This window comes from Ailuropoda melanoleuca, chromosome X, assembly GCF_002007445.2.
Source record: "Ailuropoda melanoleuca isolate Jingjing chromosome X, ASM200744v2, whole genome shotgun sequence".
NCBI classification, from domain to species: domain Eukaryota; kingdom Metazoa; phylum Chordata; class Mammalia; order Carnivora; family Ursidae; genus Ailuropoda; species Ailuropoda melanoleuca.
In genome coordinates this window covers 57,363,819-57,382,505 of record NC_048238.1, presented here as the reverse complement: position 1 = coordinate 57,382,505, position 18,687 = coordinate 57,363,819, and the positions used below count along the sequence as shown (strand labels likewise).

The following is an 18,687-nucleotide window of genomic DNA, read 5'->3' as shown; positions in this document are numbered from 1 at the left end:
CTGGCTTGCCAAGTTTCTGTTGATAGATCTCCAGCTAGCCTTATGGGTCTTTCCTTGTAAGTTAAGGAATTCTTTTGTCTTGCTGCTTTTAAGATTTTTTCCTTATCACTTTTCAAATTTAACTACAATATGTCTTGGTGTTAACTTACTTTGTTGACTCTGATGGGAGTTCTCTGTGTCTCTTGGATCTGGATGTCTCTTTCCTTCCCCAGATTAGGACAGTTTTTCAGTTATTTCTTCAAATAAATTTTCTGCCCCCTTTTCTCTTTCTTCTTCTGGGTTTCCTATTACAAATGTTATTACATTTGACAGAGTCACTGAATTCCCTAAGCTTATTTTCATTTTGCATAATTCTTCTTTCTCCTTTTTGTTCAGCTTCATTGCTTTCCATTACTTTGTCTATCTCATTAATTGTTTCTCTGCCTATCCTAGCCTGCTGTTCATTCCATGAAGCTTGTTTCCAATCTCATTTGTTGTACTCTTCATCAGTTTGATTTTTTTAACTCCCTTATCTCTATGGTAAAGGTCTCCCTGATGTCTTCTAGTCTTTTCTCAAGCCCGATGAGTATCCTTATGATCATTGCTTTAAGTTCTCCATCAGACATGTTATTTATATTTGTTTCACTTTGATCTCTGGCAGTGGCCTTATCTCGTTTTTTCTTTTGGGACAAATTCCTCTGTCTTCACATTTCATCCCAGTCTCTGTTTTCTTCTCTATGTTAGAAAAACCAGTTGTATCTCCTGCTCCTGAAAGTAATGGCCTTATGAAGAAGAGATCATGTAGGGCCCAGGGCCTGGTGCTTCAGGAAATGACTCCAGTGTGTGTTGGGTGTTCTCTGCTGTTCTGTTCTGGCTTCTCTATCCTTTGAGCCTGTCATCTGCAGGTTTTCCTTGACTGCTGTGGGCAGTGTTTGGTCCCTGGCCTTTGTGGAAAATTTTAGCTAGGTGTGCTCTGGTCTGCTTGTGAAATGAGACTTGTCACCACCTGTACTGGAACTGAAGTCTTACAAAACTCTCTGGTCTGGAAAATGGTGTGCACAGGGATTAGTGCTGATCTTCTAGTGGAGGGGTTTGCCACACTAGGACTGAGGAAAGCATGACCAAGAAGGGCAGTTCCACCAGAGCACAGGGGAGTGGGGCTGGTGTAAGCAATTTAGGCAGCCGGTGTCCATGCTGTGCTATTTCCTGTAGGTGGCTCTGTGCTTATGCCGAGGGGTGGGGGAGGGAAATACTGCCAGCCAGCTCCTTTTTCCCTGAGAAACATCACCATGAATGCTGCCTCTCAGTGATGTGCTCTGAGAAGAGCAAATAATCTCCCCACTGTGTGCCCCAGATACTCTTTACACTCTTTAGATTGCTGTTTCCACCTTGTCTGCCTGCCCTCCGCCCCCCCCCCCCCCCCCGGTTTTGTGCAGTGCCTTCTGGGTTCTATCCCAGCCAAGCCTGCTGACCTTTTAAATTCTAGGCTTTAAGCCCTACTGGTTGTAAGAACTCATGAAATTCAACCCCTCTTGTTTTCCATACCAATGACTTTGGGGAAACATTTTCCTCACGCATTCCCTCGTGTGCTCCTCTCTCTTGCCCTTCTCCAAGGACCATGGCTCTTTCTCTTCCACAACACCTGCAGTCTGTTTCTTCCCTAAATCACGTCTCAGCACTTCCTGCTTTCTTCAATTCGGTTTCCTCTCCCTTTTTTGGGAGTATTTTCTGTCCATCTTCAGGTCAATTTCTGTAGTATTTAGGATGATTTGAGAGCTATCTAGTTGTGTTTGTGGGATGAGTCAAGCCTGGGGCCCTCTTACTCTGCTGTCATCTTTCTGCTCCTCTTTTAGTATTTACTACAAACTGATCTTGTATTTTTACTGATCTTTATAGATATAGAAGTTAAACTTAGAGGGGCGCCTGGGTGGCACAGCGGTTAAGCGTCTGCCTTCGGCTCAGGGCGTGATCCCGACGTTATAGGATCGAGCCCCACATCAGGCTCCTCCGCTATGAGCCTGCTTCTTCCTCTCCCACTCCCCCTGCTTGTGTTCCCTCTCTCGCTGGCTGTCTCTATCTCTGTCAAATAAATAAAATCTTTTTTAAAAAAAAGAGAGATAAAAATTTTAAAAAAAAGAAGTTAAACTTAGAGATTCAGTTTCTAGCCCTATCCTTCAAAACTTCCTGTTTAATCTCAGTAAGTTTAGCTGAATATTTAATAGTTTGAGGTAATTTAGACATGACTCAGCAGACAATTCATTTTATTCTATTCATGACAAACAGTAAACCATTAATCAAATAATTAAAACCAGAAGAGTTTTGCTCAATTAAATTAAATTTAGTTAACTTTTAATCTGCCATGTACTTACATAGTCATAGACCACTTCCAATTTACTCTATTCACTAAGAGTTGATGCCTGGGGATGTACTTGCCAAAGTCTCAAAAATGTATATATTCCTGAGAAGAATGTAACTACATTACTGTTCTGTAATATTTATGGAAATAATGTACAGTTTGTTCCTCCACACTAAAGTCTACCCAATATTGAGCAACTGGATGATCTATTTCCCCATTGAATACTTATTTAATGGCATTTCGTGCCCTTTTATAAGAGCTTCTTTCCATACTGAAAAATCTTGCCTTTATCTGGAAACCTTAAGTTTCATTCTTAGCTTTTCCTATAAGTTAGTCAGGAGACTTCATCTGGACTCTAGGCAAAGATTTCTGATCATCTTTTTCTGTTAGACCATTTATATGCAGACTACTACTGTCTCACTCCCACCATGCCAGGAAAAAAAATTGTCTGAGGTGAAATGAGCACCCCCTTAAAGAACTTTAACCAATTGCGTTTCTATGTATAAATCCACACTTCTATGGCTGCCACTCTTTTGCAGATTTTTCTAGCTTGCCTTTGGGCCACAATTTCCTCCCTAGAAATTCCCTCCAGACATTTCTTCTTTGGTAGGTGGAAGTCAAAGATGGCTCCAGGATTCTTCCTCCCTTGTGAACAAACCCTATATAATCACCTCCCTTGAGTGTGGATGGGACTATGAATATGAGAAATTTCATTCATGTGTTAGTACCAATCAGTTGGTTTTCAGTTAACCAAACAAGAATTTATCCTGGGTGCCACTACTTAATCAGGTGAGCCCTTCAAAAGAAGACCAGCCCCCCAACCCATAAAAGGCCTAAAGTTCATAGAAAGAATTCAGAAAGATTTGAAGAGAGCTATGACTCTCCTGATATCCTGGAAGAAAGCAAATCAAATAACCATGTTGTGAATGAAAGGTACTATGTGTCATGGGTCTGAGGGTGGACTCTAGGAGCTGAGAGTGGTTCCTGGTGAACAGTCAGCAAGAAAACAGGGCCTCAATCATACAGTAACAAGAAATGAATTCTGCCAACAACCAATGATTTTGGAAAAGTATCCTTAGCTTCCAGTGAGGTCAGAATTCTGGCTGACAACTTGATTGCTGCTGTGTGAGACCCTAAGCAGAGGACCCAGATAACTCATACCTGAACTCCTGAACCATGGTAACTAAGAGAAAATAAGTGGGTGTTGTTTTAAGTTTATGATAATTTGTTATACAACAACAGAAAACTAATATATCTTCTTTCATCCTTTTTTGCTTTTTATTGATAATGATTATCTAAATAGAGACCCAAAAGTCTCATTAAAAGTTTTAACTCTTGTATATTTGTTCTAAACTTAATATTCTATTGTAAATGTATTCTCTAAGGTCACCACTAGCCTCCTAACTACCAAATCCAATCACCTTTTTATGAACTTTCTCTTTCATCTTTTGGAAACATTTAAAATCAATGACCACATTCTTCCTTAAGATTATTCTTAAATATAAATATTTTCTATTTGGACATTTTTTCAAATTGTAAACCTTATTTTTTTTAGATTTTTGTTATTTCTTTGACACAAAGAGAGAGCACAAGCAGGGGGAGCAGCAGGCGGAGGGAGAGGGAGAAGCAGGCTGCCTGCTGAGCAAGGAGCCCAATGTGGGGCTTGATCGCAGGATCCTGGGATCATGACTTGAGCTACCCAGGCACCCCTCAAATTCTAAACTTTAAAATGAAGTGTGGGACGCCTGGGTGGCACGGTGGTTAAGTGTCTGCCTTCGGCTCAGGGCGTGATCCCGACGTTATGGGATCGAGCCCCACATCAGGCTCCTCCGCTATGAGTCTGCTTCTTCCTCTCCCATTCCCCCTGCTTGTGTTCCCTCTCTCGCTGGCTGTCTCTATCTCTGTTGAATAACTAAATAAAAAATCTTTAAAAAAATAAAATAAAATAAAAATAAAATGAAGTGAGTTTATAACCTCACTGTGGAGTTTTGGGTATTTTAAACAACTGTAGTCCTCTTGCTTCTCCCTGATATAAACTGAAGAACCCCTCAACACCAAAACTCATATCTACTTTTCTCAAAAACATACATTTTTTAAAACCAACTTATCTTAAGATCAACCATGTTCTTTTTCCTCTAATTTTGAATTATTTCACTGTCTTCCTATATTTTGGAAAACAAAGTAGGCTCAGTGTAAATTTCCACATTATCTTCTTGTTCCTTATAGAATGTATATCTTTCTCCTAATGCAGACTATTTTGGTTCCTTGGGCACTTAATAATCCAAATAAGTAAGTCCTTTTCCCAAGTAAAAAGATTTGTATTTGGGGTGCCTGGCTGGCTCAGTCATTAAGCATCTGCCTTTGGCTCAGGTCATGATCCCAGGGTAATGGGATTGAGCCCCGCATTGGGCTTTCTGCTCAGCAGGAAGCCTGCTTCTCCCTCTCCCACTCCCCCTGCTTGTGTTCCCTCTCTTGCTGTCTCTCTGTCAAATAAAATCTTTTAAAAAATCTGTATTTTGCTTTATTCCAACAAAATGCAATCAATAGTGTAAAATCCCCCAAATTTAGATTAATACAGCTATTCTTGTTTGCGTGTTTTCAAAAATTTTCTCACAGTCTTTTGGGAGCCAAATTTCAGAATTAAGGTCATCTCCTAAGATCATTTTAGAGTCCAAAGGCCAGAACACAAACAAACTCCCACTTGTCATTCTGTTGGTCAAAGTTGACCCTGGTTTCTCCCCGATTAGGGTTGTTAGAAACATCAAGTATACTTGACTACCTCTCAAGATATTACTTATAAGGAAAAAAATATTTATTATTTATTTAGATTGGCTAAATAACAAAGTCAAAATAGAGGTTTCATTGCTCAAAAGATGGTTCAAGTAAGGCAGGGCTGGAGGTGCACCTTGGGGGAAGGAGTTAGGTAAAAACCATGGATACTTGTAAATGATGACAGGATGACATTAAAAACAAGTTAAACCTTGGTACCATAATGCATTTTTCTCAGGGAGAAAAAAATCACTTGGTACCATAAGGCATTTTTCTCAGGGAGAAAAAATCACTGATCTGAAGAGCAAGAATATTGGCTTACTTTGGTGGGTCCCTATACTACACTCAAGGACTATGCCTGTCAAAACAATCAGAATTTTAAACTAGCATGTCAGGGTAACCTTGTCCCTGACCCAAGTTTTGCCAAGAGTCACTATTCTAATAATTAAGCTGTCACTTTCATTCTACAGCATATCTTAGTTTGAGAAAACTGTACATCCAAAAAGATGCCACAGATTATTTCAGAGCTCTCCTTCTGGGAGCCCCAAACTCTCCTTAGTATTTACTAGTGGATTTTTTCTTTCACCAACTAGTAATACTTCTTTGGCTTCTGTCATTGTTACATTTCTCTGTAAGACAGAAGGTTGGATAGGAAACTAAGGTTAGATTGTGAAGGAGGTTGCCTGAAATATAGGGTTGGGATTTTATTATAGTCATTGTAGTCTCTTGAGCAGCCAAAAGATGAGCGCAACAGAAGGTTAAAGAGTGACCAGTGTGAAAAATAATTTTAAAAAATTTTTAAAAAAGAATGACCAGTGTAGTAGTGTGTAAGATGATTTTGAGACAAAGGAGCCTGAAATTAATGGGGTATGAGAAACATGTCCAGAAATTACAAACAGTTCAGCATGGCTAAAATACAAGGTGCATGTAAAAAGTAGGTAATTATGTCATCTATGTATGAGGTAATGAGAGCCACAAATGGAGAGGTAGTAGCAGTAATGAAAAGAAATAAAGAGGAAAAAGAGTAAAATTTAGTATCAGATAAAGTCACTTTAACAGAAATTAAGGCTTTTAGATACTTTGCAGGATAGATTTCATGTATTAGCCAAGGTATGGATGGATATATTGTTGGTCCTGGAACCCTAACACCATATGATCAGGCATGATGGGCATCTCATACAAAAGATGACAAAAAGGAAACAACAAAGATGACTTTAGAAGTTTCTCTGTTAGAAGATCTAAAGAATGGTGATAATACTGCCAGAACAAGAGATGTTGTAACTTGTTATTGTATAACAAAAGGGGTAAGGCCAGTGAGAAAGATGCCCTAGAAAGTGGGATGACTTCATATCGTAAGATTAGCACTTAGTTTAGAAGCCACCATCAAAGCTAGAACTTCTGTGTTGCCTTTAGAGAGCCTGACCAAATCCTGAGAACAGTTAATATGATCAAAGAGGAATTGAGTACTTCTCTCAGATATTCACCTAAAATGCAGGGAACACCTACTAGACTTAAATCAAGCTTGCAAACATTATTTGCATTATTAAAAACATTATTAAAAATCAAGTCCTCTTCACTAAAGTCATAGATCTCTCATCCTACTTGCTCTTTTTTGTTGTTGTTGGTTTGTTCTAAGATTAAACTAAACCAAGGAAAATGATACCCTGCCCTTAACAGATTTACAGAATGGCAAACTGAAAGGAAATTTAGAGATATCTAATATAAACCTATTGAATTGCAGATAAGTGAAGGGATCACAGGGAGGAAGTAATTTACTCAAGATCACACAATTAATCATCCACCATAGCCTGAGGTATGATCCAGGTCTTGTGTCTATCAGTCTTACAAACTTTCCACGTGTTCATTGTTTTTCTCCTCTGATTTTGATAAGACATTACTGAAAGTATATAGAAAATTGATTAATTCAAATCAACTAATATTTAAAACACATTGAACTGTCTACAACATGAAATATAGGAAGAATAAGACTTGGTTATTGCTCTTTAAGTCCCGTGGAATTGGGGTGGGAATAGTGAAGAAGTCTACATTGAAAAACCAGAGAGATGACTATGACTCAAAACAATAAATGAAAATTGTCAAGAAAAGTACAAACAAAACACTGCAGGACTTCAACGGAGATATGTACTAAATTGGATTGAAAGGAACAGGAATGGCTTTTTGTTTGACTAGAAATAAAAGAAGAAGCATTATTACCATCTTCATTTAGTAGAAGACACCAGCCTGGGTAAGCAGATCACCAGCTCTACCCAGACCACACTTAGGGAGCACAAAACGTATAAGTCATTCTTACTCATAGGTAGTTCTAATGCAGCAACAATAAAGAGCATGGTATAGGAATTGGGACCTTCTATTCTCAGATTATCTCTGAGTCTCTTATTTCCCTCATTCACTGGAGCTTGACCAGGTTATAGGTTCAGTGGAGGCTACACACACACACACACACACACACACACACACACACACTCATGGACTTAAGGTGATCGAAATAAAAGATCTGAGTAACTCCTGAATTAAATAATTAAAATCAAAAATCATATATCCACACTTTTACTTTTTTGCCTGATGTCTACCCACGCAATCACCCGATAAGAACGGTAGAATACAATTTTGGCAGAAGCTGCTGTCAGAGACAAGAGTCCTCTAGGAAACTGGAAAAAAAGAAAGGCAAAGAGTGAAAGTATGGAGTGCCTGTTATATGCAAAGCTCAGAATTTCTAAAAATAATAATAATGATTAATAATAATAGAAGATACCTCAGAATCCCAAACTTGAGGAAACACTGTTGCCCAGACAATGTGACATGTAATCGCTTGTGCACGTACAGTGAACTAAACTATAATTGTACAGCTACCATGGACATGGATAACTAGTACATTAGCCTGGTAATATTACACTTCTCATAGATTGGTCTTAGAAATTCACACTTTCTTTCTCTTTCAACACTAGGAAAAAAATATAAGCCTTGTCTAAACATAAAATTGTGACAGAGCAAAGTTAATTTTCTCCATAGATGAGTGAAATCATATAATTTTAGGTTCAGAGATTTTTTTCAGTCAATACTCAGTCAGTATACCTTTATTGATTACAGAGACCTAAGACAAGCTAAAAAAAACAAAAAAAAAGTTTATTGACTGAGTAAAAAGATACAAAAGCCAACTCAGTTTGACTAGTTCCCCACCTGCAGCCCATACTTCACCCAGACGGCTAGTAGTAAGTTACCTATATCAATTCCTTACCGGAAGAAGGAGAAAAATCCAGAAAGGACAAATAAATTGGAGAAGATCTAAAAAATGATTATCTGAATACAGAGTGGACTCAAACAGCAATATTAAAGCTGTAGGTTCGTTTTCCTACTTTTAAAACATGTCTATGTTTTATATTTTTAATTTCCTTTATTTTCCTTTTGATTTCCTTTTTCTTTTTTCTTTTTTTTTTTCAGCAGAGTTCCTTTAGAAAGGTCTGGTGTGTTTATACTTGCTAAGAATAAACTGGAAGGTATTTATTTTTTGGTACTTAGCCACAGATAAATGGAAAGTGGCCAGCTTGTGTGGTCCCTGCAGATGGGGATGAAAATTGCCATAGGGGAATACAAACATGGAGGTGGGGGGGGGAGTGTTCAGTTTGCTACCGTTTCACAAAAGCCCTTCTTTATTCATTTCTTGGAGATTCGTCACACTTTGTTAAATTTTCTGATATAGTTTAATTGAAGAGAAGAAGCATATACTCATGAAAAGTTAATAATAGAAACTACAAAACAGTTGATTTCTGAAGGTATATAATATATGACAAATCAGTGATATAAACAATAACAGATATTATGAAATTTTAGGAAGAAGGGTCCAAGGTCTTCTAATTCATCATTCCTTCAAGAAAAACTGTCCCCAAGCCATTCTAGACAGATATATTTGATATTTTTAATGTTCTAACTCTTCTTCCTAGCAAGTTAGATCCTTGGATATGAACTTCCAAATTATTTCCCCTTTGAACTTAATAACAAACTATTTAGAAGAGAAAATAGGGGAAATATCATGGTTTCATAGAGAGAGAGGTATTTTTATAATATTGGATTCATCTTTAGATACAGAAGCTTCCTGCACACAGCAACAAAAATCCGTGATCAGCCCTGGTCCACATTGCAAGTTCCACCCCTATCCCCCGGGGATGTAAAAATGAATGTAGGAGAAAGAAGGAAGCATAGAATCCAATAACTAGCCCTAAATCTCTCAGTAAAGCTGTGATGTCCCATGACACACCCTGGATCTGTACTTAAGGCCACTAAGTTCTCATGACCCTTCTGGACTGCTTCTAAGGTCATTGACTTCCTTTTCAATCTTGTGATTTCATCTTAGGCTTCATCTGAAATTACATCGTAAGAAGCACTGACCACTAACTAGGAGCGTTCTTGAAAGGCACTGCAGTGTCAGAAAGAGGTATGGTTCCATTTTCTAAATCAGTCTTGTTTCTTCAACTTGCAAATTAACAAAGTAAATTCCTTTGTCATCTGCACAAAAAGTTAATTTTATGCATGTTTATTGCTTGTTTATATTAACCAATTAATAGCCCATTTGCTTTGTTCTAAGATAGTTCTTATCATACCGTATCATAATCTTTCCATACTTCTGAATTATCACTCCTCTCCCCTACCAGACTATAAGCCGCTTGAAGGCAGGGATAGGACTTTAGGTATCTCTGAATCCATATGGTGTGGGTCTCATTATTTGGGGATCACAGTAAGTTCTATAAAAATAAATTAAATGCTGTTTAAGACAAGCAAAGCTGTAGTTTGTGAAATGAGTGGCTTAGACTAAATGATCTCTACCCCTCTAAGATTCATTACTTTTTGAAAGTTTTACAATTTTCTTTTTATGACCTAATATAAGTCATTGACTTGACTTAGTTATAAATAAACCATTGAACCTAAATACCAACATTACTAGCAAAGCTTATTTTGATCCGTAAGGACTGAAAAGTTTATTCGTGGGACTAATGACCATCTGTTGTCCATTAATTTATTTATCAGTTTAACTTGGCACCTTTCATTCAAAGATCTGGGAATGCCAAATTTATAATATTTAACAGAAAAACAAATAAATTATTATTCTGTGTCAAGATATGTATGTTTTTTAATCTTACAGTTAGCATTATGATTTAGTTACTTCCTTAATACCTTAGGAAGCAACTTTACTTTAGGTTCTGAGGTTGAAAAGATTTTAAACGATACTGGAATGCAAAGATAACTGTAAGTGGTTTTGAATGATAAATAATACCTTAAAATGACAAACTTGTTCATCATTCATTTATTCATTCACTCAATTAGCATTTATTGAGCACTTATGGTCAAAGTATGTATGTCTTAGCCCTGTGTGACATGCCTTCTTATATATCAACCAGATAGTCTGGAAGGGAAGATAACATATGAATACAAATCATTGATCTGAAAGAGAAATTTAGAGTTCCCTAGAAGGGGAAATGATAGAAATTACTTTGGAAGGGGGATGAGGAAAGTCTGAAAGTCTTTACACCCAAAAAGGGTGTAATTTGAGCTAAAGGGTGGGTAGTTTTTGCATATACCTAGATGGAGGAAAGAGTATTTCAGGAAAAAGAAACAGCATGAAAAAAGACAGTCAGGTGAGAAAACATGTAGTACATATCCCTAGCATAGTAAAATAGTCGTTTCATTGACTATAGGGTGTGCAAAGGAAAAAAGTGAGAGAGAGAAGCTAGGAAAATTTAGTTGCAACTATACTATAGAGAACCTTAAATATCAGGCCAAGAAGTTTGGATTTTATTCTGAGAGTCCTCAGGGACCATTGAAGGTTTTAGAAGAGAATCTGATAGAATTGGAAGAAGCTCCAATATATGGAAAATTTTTCTAGAGTTTTTTTAGAAGGATGTAATGAGGATTGATGGTGGTAGGAAAGACAGATGGTAATTGTCTAATACCTTTCAAGTGTAGTTCTTTTTTTTAAAGATTTATTTATTTATTTATTTATTTATTTATTTAACAGAGATAGAGACAGCCAGCGAGAGAGGGAGCACAAGCAGGGGGAATGGGAGAGGAAGAAGCAGGCTCATAGCGGAGGAGCCTGATGTGGGGCTCGATCCCATAACGCCGGGATCACACCCTGAGCGGAAAACAGACGCTTAACCGCTGTGCCACCCAGGTGCCCCCCCTCGAGGGTCGTTCTTAAAACAAAGGTTATATCAAAAATCTCCACAGCGCCATCTAGTGCTTCATCATAACTCTGACCAATTTGGAAAACCTAGTAACAGGGCTAACAGAAAAAGACTTCATTAAGTTTAGGCAGTTTCCCTCCTTCCCACAATTGCACCTAAGTTCGGGGAACCAATGGTGAAAGAGGCAGGTAAATGGAAAGCAAACTGAGAAATAATGTAGAAGTTGGGAATAGTCAAATCATTTTTCTCTTTGATCTTAGATATCCACCCTCAGAATGATTCATCCTCAATTTTTTGTCATATACCAACAGTTCTTGGTGAAAAATCCTGACATTTTTTAATTAAAGGAAAAAATGAAACAACTAGCCAAGTTGTTATCAGTAGTAAACCTGGAAGTTATATCCCACCTACAACCACCACCATAGCTGTTTGTTTCTGTATCTATAATTCAGAGACAAGATCAGTCCCCTCCATTGCTGGGAGTTCTTGCATGTCCAAGTAGTTTTCCACCTTACAAACCCAACTCTCTTTTACTGGGGAGAAAGATCTGTGTAAAAGGCCAAGAAATCAGACTTCAATCAAAGATTATCCACACACAAAAAATTATCCACCATATTCTATATTGATGAGTTTCTCCCACTTTCTTAAATTAAAAAATCTGAAGGAACACTAGAAATCATTATTTCCACATTGTCTCATCCCTAAATCTATCTGATCAGAGCTTGTTTACTGCCTTAATTAACTATCTTGGTGTAGCTTAACTAAGCTAGACCAAGTAACAACCTCTTGGTATACAAGAAACGACCATGTATGGTTGAATAGTATGGCTTGAGAGTGAGTCTAGGAAAAGAACAAGAATAAACAGCTACAATATCCTTACCCAGAAAGTATATTTTAACTAGTTATGCTACATCTTTCCTCAGAGACTTAACTTTGGTGCAGATTTTTTTAAAAATGTGTTTGACCTCTTCAGAAGTTTTTTCCTTCATTAAAACAATTAGATGACCATCAACCAGCAGATGTTACCTAGGAAGCCCTCTTCTTCAAGCAACCAAGTATTTTCACCTACATTTTATTCTCCAAGAGAATTCAATGCTCTTCCAATGGATAGATGATGATAGATAGATAGATAGATGATAGATAGATAGATAGATAGATGATAGATAGATAGATAGATGATAGATAGATAGATAGATAGATAGATAGATAGATAGATAGATAGATATAGATAGATAGATGATAGATGATAGATGATAGGTGGATATTTATATTTATGAAAAACGACTATCCTTAAAGCTTTTATCTAATAGAAAAACTCAATTAAAAGGAAGATTTACAAAATAGTAGTAGAGTAATATGGCTTAAAGAAAAGCAGAGCTATTTTAGCTAGGTTTTGAAGATTAAGAGGAAGTCCATTAGGCAAACTTGGGTGGAAAAGGAGGGAAAAAGAGTTTTATTGATGCCTGTAGGATGCAAACCTTTCTCCTGGAGGCAAGGTGCAGCTGAATCCCTCTTTATTGCCCCACCACCTGTGCTTCCTGCCATGGGCAAAAAGTATATATAATGACAATATAAAGTGAAATCTTAGTACTTCCCGTAATTTATTGTCTGATAAAAATTGACAAGAATTTATATATATATGTATATATATATATATATATACATATATATATATATATATTGTAGGCTTCAAGCAGACATTCCTAGAGAAACATGGATGGAGTCGGGAATCTGACAGCATCTTCTGCCAATAATAACACCTGCAGTGACACTATTGATGACTTCCGCAATCAAGTGTATTCCACCTTGTACTCTATGATCTCCGTTGTGGGCTTCTTTGGCAATAGCTTTGTGCTCTACGTCCTCATAAAAACATATCATGAGAAGTCAGCTTTCCAAGTATACATGATTAATTTGGCAGTAGCAGATCTACTCTGCGTGTGTACACTGCCTCTCCGTGTAGTCTATTATGTTCACAAAGGCATTTGGTNAACAGACGCTTAACCGCTGTGCCACCCAGGTGCCCCCCCTCGAGGGTCGTTCTTAAAACAAAGGTTATATCAAAAATCTCCACAGCGCCATCTAGTGCTTCATCATAACTCTGACCAATTTGGAAAACCTAGTAACAGGGCTAACAGAAAAAGACTTCATTAAGTTTAGGCAGTTTCCCTCCTTCCCACAATTGCACCTAAGTTCGGGGAACCAATGGTGAAAGAGGCAGGTAAATGGAAAGCAAACTGAGAAATAATGTAGAAGTTGGGAATAGTCAAATCATTTTTCTCTTTGATCTTAGATATCCACCCTCAGAATGATTCATCCTCAATTTTTTGTCATATACCAACAGTTCTTGGTGAAAAATCCTGACATTTTTTAATTAAAGGAAAAAATGAAACAACTAGCCAAGTTGTTATCAGTAGTAAACCTGGAAGTTATATCCCACCTACAACCACCACCATAGCTGTTTGTTTCTGTATCTATAATTCAGAGACAAGATCAGTCCCCTCCATTGCTGGGAGTTCTTGCATGTCCAAGTAGTTTTCCACCTTACAAACCCAACTCTCTTTTACTGGGGAGAAAGATCTGTGTAAAAGGCCAAGAAATCAGACTTCAATCAAAGATTATCCACACACAAAAAATTATCCACCATATTCTATATTGATGAGTTTCTCCCACTTTCTTAAATTAAAAAATCTGAAGGAACACTAGAAATCATTATTTCCACATTGTCTCATCCCTAAATCTATCTGATCAGAGCTTGTTTACTGCCTTAATTAACTATCTTGGTGTAGCTTAACTAAGCTAGACCAAGTAACAACCTCTTGGTATACAAGAAACGACCATGTATGGTTGAATAGTATGGCTTGAGAGTGAGTCTAGGAAAAGAACAAGAATAAACAGCTACAATATCCTTACCCAGAAAGTATATTTTAACTAGTTATGCTACATCTTTCCTCAGAGACTTAACTTTGGTGCAGATTTTTTTAAAAATGTGTTTGACCTCTTCAGAAGTTTTTTCCTTCATTAAAACAATTAGATGACCATCAACCAGCAGATGTTACCTAGGAAGCCCTCTTCTTCAAGCAACCAAGTATTTTCACCTACATTTTATTCTCCAAGAGAATTCAATGCTCTTCCAATGGATAGATGATGATAGATAGATAGATAGATGATAGATAGATAGATAGATAGATGATAGATAGATAGATAGATGATAGATAGATAGATAGATAGATAGATAGATAGATAGATAGATAGATATAGATAGATAGATGATAGATGATAGATGATAGGTGGATATTTATATTTATGAAAAACGACTATCCTTAAAGCTTTTATCTAATAGAAAAACTCAATTAAAAGGAAGATTTACAAAATAGTAGTAGAGTAATATGGCTTAAAGAAAAGCAGAGCTATTTTAGCTAGGTTTTGAAGATTAAGAGGAAGTCCATTAGGCAAACTTGGGTGGAAAAGGAGGGAAAAAGAGTTTTATTGATGCCTGTAGGATGCAAACCTTTCTCCTGGAGGCAAGGTGCAGCTGAATCCCTCTTTATTGCCCCACCACCTGTGCTTCCTGCCATGGGCAAAAAGTATATATAATGACAATATAAAGTGAAATCTTAGTACTTCCCGTAATTTATTGTCTGATAAAAATTGACAAGAATTTATATATATATGTATATATATATATATATATACATATATATATATATATATTGTAGGCTTCAAGCAGACATTCCTAGAGAAACATGGATGGAGTCGGGAATCTGACAGCATCTTCTGCCAATAATAACACCTGCAGTGACACTATTGATGACTTCCGCAATCAAGTGTATTCCACCTTGTACTCTATGATCTCCGTTGTGGGCTTCTTTGGCAATAGCTTTGTGCTCTACGTCCTCATAAAAACATATCATGAGAAGTCAGCTTTCCAAGTATACATGATTAATTTGGCAGTAGCAGATCTACTCTGCGTGTGTACACTGCCTCTCCGTGTAGTCTATTATGTTCACAAAGGCATTTGGTTTTTTGGTGACTTTTTGTGCCGCCTCAGCACCTATGCCTTGTATGTCAACCTCTATTGTAGTATCTTCTTTATGACAGCCATGAGCTTTTTCCGGTGTATTGCAATTGTTTTTCCAGTCCAGAACATTAATTTGGTCACACAGAAGAAAGCCAGGTTTGTATGTGTTAGCATTTGGATTTTTGTGATTCTGGCCAGTTCTCCATTTTTAATGTCCACATCTTACAAAGATGAGAAAAATAATACCAAGTGCTTTGAGCCTCCACAGAACAATCAGGGTAAAAATCATGTTTTGGTCTTGCATTATGTGTCATTGTTAGTCGGATTTATTATTCCTTTTGTTGTTATAATTGTCTGTTACACAATGATCATTTTAACCTTACTTAAAAATTCAATGAAGAAAAATCTATCAAGCCGTAAAAAAGCTATAGGAATGATCATAGTTGTGACAGCTGCCTTTTTGATCAGCTTCATGCCATATCATATTCAACGCACCATTCACCTTCATTTTTTACACAATGAAACTAAACCCTGTGATTCCGTTCTTAGAATGCAAAAGTCAGTGGTCATAACCTTGTCTCTGGCTGCATCAAATTGTTGCTTTGACCCTCTTCTATATTTCTTTTCAGGGGGGAACTTTAGGAGAAGACTCTCTACATTTAGAAAGCATTCCTTGTCCAGTATGACTTACGTACCCAAGAAAAAGGCCTCTTTGCCAGAAAAAGGAGAAGAAACATGTAAAGAATAATTTAAACCCATTAAAATCAATGAAAAGAGTTTTCCAAACAAGTATTACCTCAAATTATCTACAATAAAAATGAGTATTTCCATTAATAACTTACAAATACTTAACTGAATGTATGCCTATAAATATATCTCATTTATGAATCCACACTGCTACAGGTCCTGAAGATATTTTAAGTGTTAAAAATTCAGTCCACAACTATCAACTAAATCATAAGTGGTTTTTTGATCATTTACTGAAAGGTGAAGAATAGTCTTATCTTGGCATTGTAAAAAATGGATCTGAACCAAAGTTTTTCCCCTCAAATAAAAGCTTCACAAAGGATAAGAATTAGCCTTTTAAGATACAAAATTAGCAATTAGTCCCCAATCATCCTAACATATTCCTTTGCATGCATGCCATCAGACAAGAACTGGAATGACCCAGGAGCTACATAAAATGTCCTGTCACTCTCTTCCTTTGTAGTATTGACTGACAAGGCAAGGTAGGGCCGTTTCTTCCAAAACAGAATATGCAAGTGCTAGAACACCCTAGTATCCATGCAACCCATGCAAAGACTCCGTGCAATGTACAATCTGGAAACTAGAAATATGAACTTGGTCAAAAAGGAGTTTGCATCCAATTTTCCTCTGCTCCTGACCCAGGCCCTCAAAGAGAATGGTGGAGTTTTTGTTGCTTAATGAAGTTCTTACAGGGAATTCTCTCCCTACATGACATACAATTCTTCCTTAAAAACCAGACAACTGGCACTCCCATATATGAACAGAAGTAATTTAAAATTTATCTAAAGAAGAGGGAAAGGGTTCTACTTTTCTACATGCTTATTATTGGGATCAAAACAGGCTACAGTGGGTTTCTGAATAAAATTTGAATGTTGATATTACAAGTTGTTTTAAGAAGTACTTATATTTATATAACTATAAAGAGATTTTGCTCTATGATATGCATTTATGAGTGGAAGTTAATTACAAGTTTTATTATTATTTTATACTTTTTCTTCTCTATTGGCATGTTGACAGGACTATCAAGGAGATGTTTACAGTGGGTTTTATGTTACAGTGGAAGCTTTGTTTTTAAAACACAACAACTTGTTTATGGCTGAAATATAATATTCATGGGCAAGCTTTTGCTGAAGTGTGGTCTGTTTCTTTATTCTGTGTTTCAAAAGGCAACTTACCTCAGAAGAAATAAATGATAATGGTGAAGAAAAAGCTATGAAAGGATTCTATTTGAATCTGCCATGTGCATGTTATTTCTATTTTATCACTTCTAATGTTGCAACCCCTTAAGAAAACACTCAAAACTAAAAGAAAGAGGAACCTCCAAGGCATAGTATAACTAACTGGTGCCCATTTACTTTTAACATACCTGAGATTTGGCAGTATCTACACTTTTATCTTATACCATTTTTTCCTTATTTGAGGTGAAGATCAAACATAGTATCTATCAAAGCATTCAGCCCTCATTTCTCACGTTCTAAGCTTTCTGCTATTCAGTAAGTATAGTGTGATAGAAGAGCACTAAATTAGAAGCTGGAAGACCTGGTTGCTAATCTGATCTCTATTACTTACTAGTGGTGTAACTTTCAGCAAGTGACATATATTCTGATCTTCAGCCTCCTCAATTGTAAAATGGTAATAATAATATTTGTCTTGCCTTGTTCACAGGGCAATTTTGAAACTCAAATGTGATCATAACGCACATATATATGTTAAAGTTTTACCTTTAAATAATTTTAAACTTCTTATAGACGGTTTTGTTACTTAAATATACTGATTCATATTTACAATATGGATTCTAAATTTTGAAAGATTTTTTTTGCTCTTATTATTAATAATATTTTCATTATATTATGTTAGTCACCATACAGTACATCCCTAGTTTTTGATGTAAAGTTCCATGATTCATTACTTGCGTATAACACCCAGTACAACATGCAATACATGCCGTCCTTACTACCCATCACCGGCCTATCCCATTCCCCCATCCCCCTCCCCTCTGAAGCCCTCAGTTTGTTTCTCAGAGGCCATAGTCTTTCATGGTTCATTCCCCCTTCTTTTTACCCCCCCTTCATTCTTCCCTTCCTTCTCCTACCAATCTTCCTGCTATTTCTTATGTTCCATAAATGAGTGAAACCATATGATAATTGTCTTTCTCTGCTTGACTTATTTCACTTAGCATTATCTCCTCCAGTGCCATCCATGTTGCTGAAAATGTTGGGTAATCATTCTTTCTGATGGCTGAGTACTATTCCATTGTACATATGGACCACATCTTCTTAATCCAGTCATCTGTTGAAGGGCATCTTGGCTCCTTCCACAATTTAACTATTGTGGACAATGCTGCTATGAAGATTGGGGTGCATATGGCCCTTCTCTTCACTACGTCTGTATCTTTGGGGTAGATACCCAGCAGTGCAATTGCTGGATCATAGGGTAGCTCAATTTTTAACTTTTGAAGGGACCTCCACACTGTTTTCCAAAGTGGCTGTACCAACTTGCATTCCCACCAACAGTGTAAGAGGGATCCCCTTNGCCATAGTCTTTCATGGTTCATTCCCCCTTCTTTTTACCCCCCCTTCATTCTTCCCTTCCTTCTCCTACCAATCTTCCTGCTATTT

At 36.9% G+C, this 18,687-nt stretch overlaps 1 protein-coding gene across 4 annotated transcripts in view; it reads left to right on the top strand.

Moving 5' to 3' along the window:
• CYSLTR1 (cysteinyl leukotriene receptor 1) overlaps nt 1–17,195 on the top strand; it is a 40,949-nt gene extending 23,754 nt beyond the window's left edge. Inside the window, exons 2-5 of one of the 4 annotated variants that reach the window (XM_034649525.1) lie at nt 6,846–6,917; nt 9,474–9,554; nt 12,988–13,282; nt 15,316–17,195. In XM_034649525.1, coding sequence (XP_034505416.1) covers nt 13,015–13,282; nt 15,316–16,070 — 1,023 coding nt within the window. In that variant the 5' untranslated portion in view covers nt 6,846–6,917; nt 9,474–9,554; nt 12,988–13,014 and the 3' untranslated portion in view covers nt 16,071–17,195. Of the gene's footprint in view, nt 1–6,845; nt 6,918–9,473; nt 9,555–12,987; nt 13,283–14,997 lie in introns of those variants that run through there. The other 3 variants (XM_034649524.1, XR_004622409.1, XM_034649526.1) reach the window with 3 other exon arrangements.
• Nucleotides 17,196–18,687: the final 1,492 nt, after the last annotated feature.